The sequence below is a fragment of the Orbicella franksi genome, chromosome 2 (assembly GCF_964199315.1).
Source record: "Orbicella franksi chromosome 2, jaOrbFran1.1, whole genome shotgun sequence".
NCBI lineage: Eukaryota > Metazoa > Cnidaria > Anthozoa > Scleractinia > Merulinidae > Orbicella > Orbicella franksi.
Window position 1 is genome coordinate 27012972 of NC_138146.1, and position 10341 is coordinate 27023312.

A 10341-nucleotide genomic window follows, 5' to 3' on the forward strand; every position below is an offset into this window, starting at 1 on the left:
TACTCAAACTGTCAGCAACATGGCCCAAACAGTTGCTGCAGCTCCTAATCCAGACAATACACAAGGCCTTCCCAAGTCTTCCATACAGCTTCACTGTTCTATAAATTTGGGTAAACACTTTTTCAAATAACACACCAGTGAAAACCTGCACAGACCTAAATCTTGGCGAGGTTGTGTATATATCAACCATCTAACATATCTCAGATTCTTGACTTAATTTACTGAATGGCTATGATTTTTTGTTTTTGGTGGAGTGACAGTGTAAATCAGCAACAGAGCTTATTAATTACAACCTTCCCAGGCCCACAGGTGTTGTTCAGAGGCTTGGAACAAAATGCTCTTCATGAATTCCGAAAGATCACTTTGGTTGAATGAGAAGCACCAATTACATCCCTGTAGTCCAAATTTGAAACTGTTGCCATTGTGTGACCATAATTTTTTTAGGGGGGGGGGCAATTTTCTCACCACAATAATAACAACAATAATAATGTTCAAGGGGCTTTACAAAGAAATGTATAAAACTATAGAATCAGTAATTAAATCTATTTATCATATAAACCAGCCACTATGGTCTATAAATCTCTTAATGGTCTTGTCCCTGATTATCTGAAATCAATGTTTACTGATCGCAGTGCAAGTGTTTCTTTAGATTAGCAGTAACTCCTTCTACTTTTCAGCACGTCAAAATAGCTTGGATGGTGGTGTTTCTCCAGCGCGACCATCAGGATCAGGCATTAACTCTTTGAGAGGTTTGTTTACCGCATTTCAATTTTTCTCAATCCTTCAGTCAGAATATAAAATCAAGAAAAACAATTTACAGCATAATTGCACCAGCTTTTAAAGTTGATAATACTTTGATCAACAACCCTCAGCTACCAGCACTAGTGCGAATTTATCACACCAATATTCCTTTCAGTTACAAACCGTGCAATCAAGGAGGTTGGAAATATTATGACTTAATTCTGTTTTTTATTTGAACTTTAGATAAAAGAAGACAGCCGTCCACATTTGCCAAATGGATGAAAGGGCCATCAAGGGAGCTTTCCTTATATCAACACGCAGCAGAGAGAAAAGCGAAGCTCTTCTCTAGTAAAGAAATTGGTGAGGCTCAAGGATTGGAGAAAATAAGAAGAAAGTTTTGGAATGAGAAGGCAGAGGAGTTGTGCCAGGACAGGGCGTTGAAAAAGTGGAAAGCGACTGCCATTCATGGAGTCATCGACACCACCTGGATGCTAAAAAAACTGTCGTTTTGGTGGTCGAGGCCAACAACACCCAAGATAAAGAGGCAAAGGAAGAAGCCACAGAATACTCCATGATGAAAAAACAAAAAAAAGGAGCAGTTGACGCAAACGTACAGAGAACCTTATCTAGCCACCGGGAACTGTTGCAAGTCAATGAAAGACTTCGAAGACTAAACGACGCTAGCAACACCACCTCCCAATAAAAGAAAAAAATTGCAGAGAAATGGCTGCAAAAACAGCATTGGGAGAGCTAAAACTTGTGCACGAGTCCCTAAGGAAAGCTCTCCAGAACAAGTGCAAGAGTCTTGCCACCCCTGCCTTGCCTTTTGAGGAGGTCCCTTTAGATGTGGTTGAGGACTGCAAAGAGCCAACCATTGAAGACATCGAGGGAATGCTGGAGATAGTCCTCAATCGCACAAGACTTTCCACAGACGACGACAACAAAGAGGTTGAGGACAAAGACACTGACTAGTTACCTTCTGTATGATAACCAAATAAGGCTGAAGATTAAATCTGTGACGACCGATTTTTTAATGATTGATTTTCATAAACGGATAATTTATGGTTGCGTTAACCACTTGATTAACATTCTAAGAAACTGTTCTTAAACTTTTGTTTTCACCATATGGTTGTTTCAAATCGCCAACACGTTCCTAACTTTTACCTAAGTTGCATGGTATAATAGTATTTAGCCCGTCTTCTATAACTCACTTCCAATCCCAACTTAACCCTACCTTTTTGTTATCGCAGTTTTCATCTGTTCATAACTGTAAACAACACTTTTCCTTTCTACAACAGGAAAATCGTCGGCGATACAGCATGCAGCCCAAGATCCCCTCGAAACCTCTGACCAAACCTCATCAGTACTGAGCAAAACAACCTCGTCAGGTTTAACCAAGCATCTGGCCCAGAACAAGAAAGCCATACTCTTATCGATGGAGGTGTTTGACATAATAAACAAACTGATGAAATCAGATGAGGACAATGCCACGGGAGATGTCCAACTACTCTGCAAATTGTTCTCTGGCAAGTGCTCTTTGTACCACTACTCAACCGAGGACATAAGACACATACCAGCAAACACTGCTTCCAGCATTCTTGGCTCAACACAACTGTTAAATGCTGCCAAACTCATTGCGAAGATGGACCATGGCCATGGGCAAATCGATAGAATTTTATTTGCCACTCCTCTAACTTTCAGGCCCACCCTTTCGGAAATGGAGACTGCTAAAACCAACCTATCAACCAAAGTTATGAGCGATTTTAATGAACTACATGTATTTCAGGTCATTAATAATATCGACCACAATACAGAGTGCACATTTGAAGATGATGTAATCGCCCTTTTAGAAGAGACCATTAACCACTTTGTCGTAGAGGTAAATGAAGCTGTTCAGGAAGGGAATGTGCCTCCAAAATCCAAGACGCCAGAGCTTATCCCCCGCCTAGCCACAGCGCTACACGTACTCAATCATGTAATGGCCAAAATGCTCGCTGGTGTAACTTCCACGGCACCTTCAACCCAAATAAGCAAGTCAACGATGGAGAACGCCTCAGCCTTTGTTCAGCATGTTGAAAGTCAGAAGGGAATCCTGTGTCAGGTAAGGCTACAGAAGTTTATAAAAATAATTCGCATTTTGTCTGACTTTTCCTTAAATGCTTTCTTTATCAAGTGCAATGTTTTTCAGTGCGAAACTTTACAATTTATTCCCCAAATTTATGGCAAACTTGGAAGCTTTTATTTCACTGCACGGTGGTTCAACCTGAATTTACAATTTCTCAACCCTATTAAAAATAATTCCATAATTCCACCACATTGATCATTTAAAGGTCTTTCTTTCTTACCTGTCCTGCCCAAACTAACAACATTTATAAACTTTGCCAATAACCAGCTAAAATAGTCTGTAGGAAGCAATTTGAACATAGCCTATTTGATAAATAGCGAACTAATTGTTCAACTGTGAATGAATCCCGACTTCCCAATGAAACCACATTTCTTCCTACCCTATGTTCAGTGTAATTCTAACTTATTCTCCTCTACAGTAGTTCCTTAAAGAAATCACCAATTCTATTTGTGATAAAACCATCCAGCAACCCACAACCAAAGCAGTCAATGAGAGCATCCTTTTGTCACCTGGACCAGCTGTAACCTACAGAGCCTTCACACATGGAAAAAGATCCTCCAGACCAATCGCTGAGGCAGAATACGAGTGTGCCACAGAATCATTGCAAGAGGATGGTTTTAGAAGAATCGTACAATAGGGAGGCAGCATGGCCGAGTGGTTTAGGGCGCTGGATTTGAAATCTGGAGGTCCCTGGTTCAAATCCTCCACCCTACCACTATCTGGATTTGTTCTCGCTAGCCCCGAGTTCAACTCCCCGACCGTGTTGTGTAAATAGTCAACTGGTCAGCCTCCCACCAGTTGGGATTCTTAATAGTTTATGTTATATTTGAAATATCTGTTTATTTATTTATAGTGTCCCCAATTAGCACATTAGTGCTAAATACATCGACACTTAAACAAAGTGATTATTATTATTATTACAATTCCATGTACCAAGAGCAAGAGCAGTTCCTACAATTCCTACAGTAATTAAAAGCAACAGACTATGCTTACCATGTTCTTAAATCGGAAAAGTGCAATCTTCATTTATGACTGTAAAGGTTTCCCAGACCCTTTTGAACATTTTCCTAATTAGGTTAGTTAATCGAAGAATTTCATTTTCATGATGCGCAATGTAATTTTAATAAAAACACATCTGATGGAAGATGTCTGACAAGCAATGCACTTTCTTTAAAACTTCCCCTTACGGTTCGCATTCATGTTACCACTAAAGGGGATGGGTTCTGTTCTGCATGATTTAAACGTAACATAATCGAATTCGCTTGTCTTGATGCTACACCAAACAACACACGTGAAATATCCCCACTTCACGCTTAACCTCTCGCGTGGCAATTTCACGTCCTATAGCTGTTTTAGAAGAACTTGAAGAACTACTCATAGCCTATTATGTCTGTATCATGTAATATACCATGTTCCATAACCCACGAAGCAACAAATTAAACCCAACCACTTGAAATGACAATCAACGACTTTACCACATGATCATATCACTTGAATATTTCAATACCCCAGTGGCCGAATTTTGCACTAAAATCAGCACTACAACACTAATCACACTGCCACTTATGAATAGTAAAAACTATGATGCAATTGTATATACTTTGTTCTTAAATCCACACTGCAAAATTTACTCCTTGGAGATTTAATATTCATTTTCCTTCTATGTGGGACTGCAGACCGTGGTGGCAACGATACAAATGGAATCCACGCTGCAAAATTTACCCCTTGAAGATTTTATATTCATATTCGGCGCGGCACTGCAGACCACAGTGGCAGTTCGATTTAGTGCCAGGCCTTTTCAACTTCTTATTAAAAAACTACAGGACTGCGAACCGCGGTGGCAGTCCCTTTTACTGCCTTTCCTTCACAACTTGTATTTAACTATGGGACTGCTGGCCACAGTGACAACACTTTACTGCTTGGCCTTTTCACCTTCTAATTCAACAACTACGGGACTGTGGACTGCAGTGACAGTCAGTTTTAATGCTCTTCCTGCTCAACTTGTTTTCCCAAACTATGGGACCGCGGTGACAGTATGCTTACTGCTAAAGTAAGAGTAGAATTCATAGACGTCGACTTCGGGACCGCAGTGCCAAGGTTAAATGGTAACGCTTTTAGCTGGATGGTAGCCTGCGAGCAGGTTCACGTTGGAGCACAAGCGTTCGCGGCATAGCCACGCAAGTGAAATCGTGCAGAGAAGCCACGAGACGAGAAAGTGAGCCTGCTCTGATCTCTGCAATTTTTTTATTTCCACCCCGGAAACCGCAGAAAAGAATAAGTCAATTAATTTTCACCGGAAGTATGAACTTTGGCAGCTCAGATTTCTCGGGAAAATTGTAAATCTTTTTCATAACAACGTGTAGGCGCGATATCTGTTGTTGATAAAGTTTTGCCGAAGAAAAAGTGTCAAAGGTTATGTCTACTAGGGAAACACACTTGATTCCAAGTGATCTTGCTTTGGCAGTCTGGTCTATGACAATGCTGGTAAATGGGCAGACGCCTTCATGTTGTTTTGTTGTCCGCTTGCAATCACATACATTTGTAATATTTAACTCTTCCCATATGCAGTCCGCAACACCACAAGTACGTCTTAATTCATTAATGTAATATATTCGTAACCGGAAGTTGTGTTGAGCAAGCCTAGTCAACTTGTGTTGTTATGTCACCGAGCCATACTTTTGCTAGTATGTTTCATTTTGGCGACGAGGATGGGATCCTCTACATGCACGAAGACGCATGAGAAATCCAGTGAAGTTTTGATTTTCTCTGTGTGAGGAAAAAGGTTTGTTTTCGACCGAGGCAACTTGATCAAAGTTTGAGCACGTGCTATCAAAATGGCGGGAATTGGATTGTTTGGTCGTGTCGGCGAGTTCAGCCCTGAGCAAGAGACTTTTCGTTCCTATGTGGAAAGAATGGAAATGTTCTTCATGGCAAATAATATCATAGAAGAAACAGGCAAGGGTAAAGAGGAAGCCAATCTCGCAGTTGCAAATAGAAAACGTGCTATCTTTCTGACTGAGATTGGACCCGAAGCATATTCTACCCTGAGCAATCTGCTGGCACCAGTGAAACCAAAAGACACTCCTTTTGCGGACATTGTCAAAGCATTGGAGATACATTACAATCCAGCGCCATTGGAGATAGCAGAGAGTTTTCATTTTGGAACTCGCTATCAAAAACAAGACGAATCCATCAGTGACTTTATTGTGGCCTTGAAGAAGTTATCGATTCATTGTAACTATGGAGAGTTTCTCAACCGAGCTCTGAGAGACCGTTTTGTGTGCGGATTGAACAATCCCAAAATACAGAATAAACTTTTGAACACCGAGGATCTTTCTTTTGAGAAAGCGTGCCAGATTGCAAAGTCAATGGAAATGGCAGAGAAGAACACCCAAGAATTCCGTCCTGTCAGTGCAAGTGATGACAGCCAAGGCATAGTAAATAAACTGGAAACTGTAAACACTAAGGAACCCTCATGTTACCGGTGTGGTGGTAAGCATGCTGCACCTAAGTGTAAATTTAAGTCAGCAAAATGCTACAAATGTAGCAAAGTAGGTCACCTTGCATCAGTTTGTCGCAGTAAAGACGTTGAGTCTGGCATGAAAACAAAACAACCAGGAGCATAAGGTACTGTTCATAGTGTCTTAGAATCAAACACAGAAGGTTGTGATGATAATGATGAGTTAGGTATTTATTCCATGTATGCAGTTGGTACAGATAATCCTACCAACAAAAGTTATACTGTAGAAATGACCATAAATGGTTCACCATGTGCAATGGAAGTAGACACTGCAGCTGATTACTCAATAATGAGTAAGAGCACACATTCTCAGAAATTCAGTAATTTTCCACTTCGTCCGTCAAAAGTTGAATTGAAAACCTATACAGGTGAAACCCTTACAGTGTGTGGTGAAATGCTGTGTGATGTAGTGTACAAGAGCCATGAATATACATTGCCAATTATTGTAGCTGATTATGAGAAGAAGCCTACTTTGCTGGGAAGAAATTGGTTAAACCAGATAAGGCTTGAGTGGGGTGAAATATTTAGTTTAACAAGATCCGAGTTGGAAAGTGCCAAAAGTCAACTTGATGGATTACTAGTTAAACACAGTGAGTTATTCAAAGATAGCTACGAGGGCATGAAAGGGTTGGAAGCACACATCACCATGAAAGATGGTGCAAAGCCCATATTTATTAAGCCACGTAGAGTTCCATATGCACTAAAAGATGAAGTTGAAAAGGAGTTGGATAAGTTAGAGAAAAATGGGGTAATCGTTAAAACTGACAGATCAGACTGGGCAAGCCCAATAGTAGTTGTGCCAAAGGCTGACAAATCGGTTAGAATTTGTGGGGACTACAAAGTAACCATCAACTCAGCTGTTGAAGATGAGCAGTATCCCCTTCCCACCCAACAGGACTTGTATGCTGCCCTCTCGGGATCAAAATTTTTCAGCAAACTTGATTTGTCGCATGCATATGCTCAGCTAAGTGTTGATAAAGCAAGTCGTGAGTACCTGACAATTAGCACACACAAGGGACTCTATTCCTACACCAAATTACCATATGGGGTTAAATCAGCACCTAAAATATTCCAAGCTAAAATGGATATGATTTTGCAAGGAGTAGAAAAATGTGTGTGTAAGCAGGATGACATTCTTATTGGTGGTGTCAGTTGGCAGGAGAATATCAAAATCCTGGCTGAGGTATTGGAGAGGTTGCATAAATATAACCTGCATTTGAAGATGGCAAAGTGTGAATTTCTGGAGAGGGAAGTTGTCTATTTGGGTTTGAAGATAGATGCTGAAGGTTTGCATCCAGTTGAGGAAAAAGTGGCTGCCGTAAAAAGGGCACCAGTACCACAAAACGTCAGTGAGTTGAGATCTTTTTTGGGCATGGTCACTCATTTCTTCCAGGTTTAGCAACCACACTAGCACCATTACATGAGCTCCTCAAAAAGGGTGTCCAGTGGACATGGACAAAAGAGTGTCAGCAAGCATACGACGCTTGTAAACAAGGTCTCACCAGTGATGCACTGTTGGTGCATTATGATGGGGACCGTGAACTGAGACTTGCTTGTGATGCGTCCAGCTATGGAATTGGAGCAGTTATTAGCCATGTGATGGATGATGGCCAGGAGAGGCCAATAGCCTATGCCTCTCGGACACTGAGTTCAAGTGAAAAGAACTATGCACAAATTGAGCGTGAAGCATTATCAATTGTTTTTGGTGTAAAAAAATTTCACCAGTTTTTGTATGGGCGTAAATTTACCCTGATCACTGATCACAAACCATTGTTGGCAATTTTCAATCCAAAATCCGCTATCCCCACACTAGCAGCAGCTCGAATGCAGAGGTGGGCTCTAGTACTTTCGGCATATGACTATGAGATTGAATACAAAAGATCTGAAGACCATGCCAACTGTGATGCTCTCTCAAGGCTACCACATGAGGACTCCACAGTGGGAAGTGAGGGTGTGGTCTACAGTGTGAGGGTAATTGATGATGATTTTCCAATCACTGCAGAAGATATCGGAAAGGCAACCCTTGTAGATCCTGTACTTGGTAAGGTACATCAATTTGTGATGTCAGGTTGGCCAGAAGGGTGTCCTGATGAGACCCTCAAACCCTATCATAATAGAAGAAATGAGCTGTCCTGTGAACAGGACTGTGTCCTTTGGGGCTCTAGGGTGATTATTCCACCAATCTTTAGAGCCAAAATGCTGGGGCAGTTGCATTGGGAACACCCTGGTATATGTGGTATGAAAGCAATTGCTCGTACATGCATGTGGTGGCCAAAAATGGATCAAGAAATCGAGGAAGCAGTGAGAGTATGTACAGTATGCCAAAATGTTAGAAATGCCCCACCCAGTGTACCCCTGATCCCATGGAAGTGGCCAACTAGACCATTTCAACGGATCCATATTGATTTCTGTCAGAAGGGTAATGATTACTTCCTTGTAGTAATCGATAGCCACTCAAAGTGGATTGAAGTGAAACATATGAGCTCTACAACTACTGAACGGACTATTGATGAGCTCCGTTTAATTTTTGCTACTCATGGTTTACCTGAAGAGGTGGTGTCTGACAACGGACCACAGTTTACGTCCATTGAATTTACCGAATTCATGCGCAAAAACGGCATCAAGCACACGTTGGTTCCACCCTATCACCCTCAATCTAATGGGGCAGCGGAGAGGTCTGTGAGAGTTGTTAAGGATGCTTTAGTTAAACAGGTGCTTGAGGGTAAAAAGGGCATCTCTATGAAGCACAGACTTGCTAATTTTCTATTTCGGTATCGCACAACCCCTCACAGTACAACCAGTGTGACCCCCGCTGAGTTGATGGTGAAGCGTTGCCTGAGAACAAGATTAAGTCTGATTAAGCCTAATCTGGCACAAGTTGTAGAGAATAAGCAAGAGAAACAGAAAATGTATAAGGATTTGAAATGTAAGAGGGAAAGATCCTTTGTAAGAAATGACAGGGTGCGGGTACGAAACTCGAGGGCCAATTCTAAGACTGATAAGTGGATTCCAGGCACTATAATTAAAGTTTGTGGGCCCAGAACCTATGTAGTTAGGACAGGACACAAAACCAGATATGTGCACACTGATCACATGATGAGAGCACATGATAATGTACCAGATGATGTCAGTGAGCCAGATGTCGTGGTGCCTGAATCAAGTGGTCAGAAAATAAATGATGATAATGTGAATCCTCTCGATAGTACTTCTGAAGCACATGTAGATCTGCCTGAAAACGAGGATACTGTTGTATCTCCTTTAGTTGTAAGTAGTCCACCTACAGTTTTGCGAAGATCTCAAAGGATTAGAAAACCAGTTGTTAAACTTAACCTGTAACTGTAGGTTATCACTATGTCTTGAGTATAAGTGCATCCTGAAAATCTGGGGGAAAGCAGTGTAATATATTCGTAACCGGAAGTTGTGTTGAGCAAGCCTAGTCAACTTGTGTTGTTATGTCACCGAGCCATACTTTTGCTAGTATGTTTCAATTAACATACTTTCAACTGCTATTTCCTGCTCCCTCTTTAGTTTGAAATTTAACCAGAAATAGACTGGAACTTGATTAAAACATCAGTAATATGCGCACTCAACTCTTCCTCTGACTCCAAATGTGGATGACTTGTTTTTATTGTGCGGTAAATTACCAACTTGATGGGGATTTAATCGCTCCTCGTCAAACATAATAGATTGACAGTTTTCTTGCCTTTCCTGCTTTTCAACCAATGATATTTCACTTCGCTCAGATGAAGCAGGAATGAAAAAATTACAGAGATCAGGGCAGGCTCACTTTCCTGGCGCCTCTTCACCAGACTCCTTCCCGCCGGATCGCTTTGCTCTTCGCCGCTCGCGCGTGTGACTCAAAGGTGAGCCTGCTTGCAAGCTACGTGTAGCTGGACGGGTATTCTGTAATTGCTCCCAGAAATCAAGGGAAGAAAGCATTTGACAGGGTTATCTT

General features: G+C 41.3%; 1 protein-coding gene and 1 pseudogene across 1 annotated transcript; both read left to right on the forward strand.

Annotated features, from left to right (window-relative positions):
* Positions 1-2026: 2026 nt before the first annotated feature.
* Positions 2027-5439, forward strand: LOC145472269 (uncharacterized; the record flags this gene model as incomplete). The annotated part of the gene is made up of 1 exon (XM_081454937.1): positions 2027-5439. A coding segment is annotated over one exon (1035 nt), but the record flags the coding sequence as incomplete, so codon positions are not given.
* Positions 5440-5499: 60 nt separating this feature from the next.
* Positions 5500-6471, forward strand: LOC145469388 (uncharacterized; annotated as a pseudogene).
* The last annotated feature ends 3870 nt before the right edge of the window (positions 6472-10341 follow it).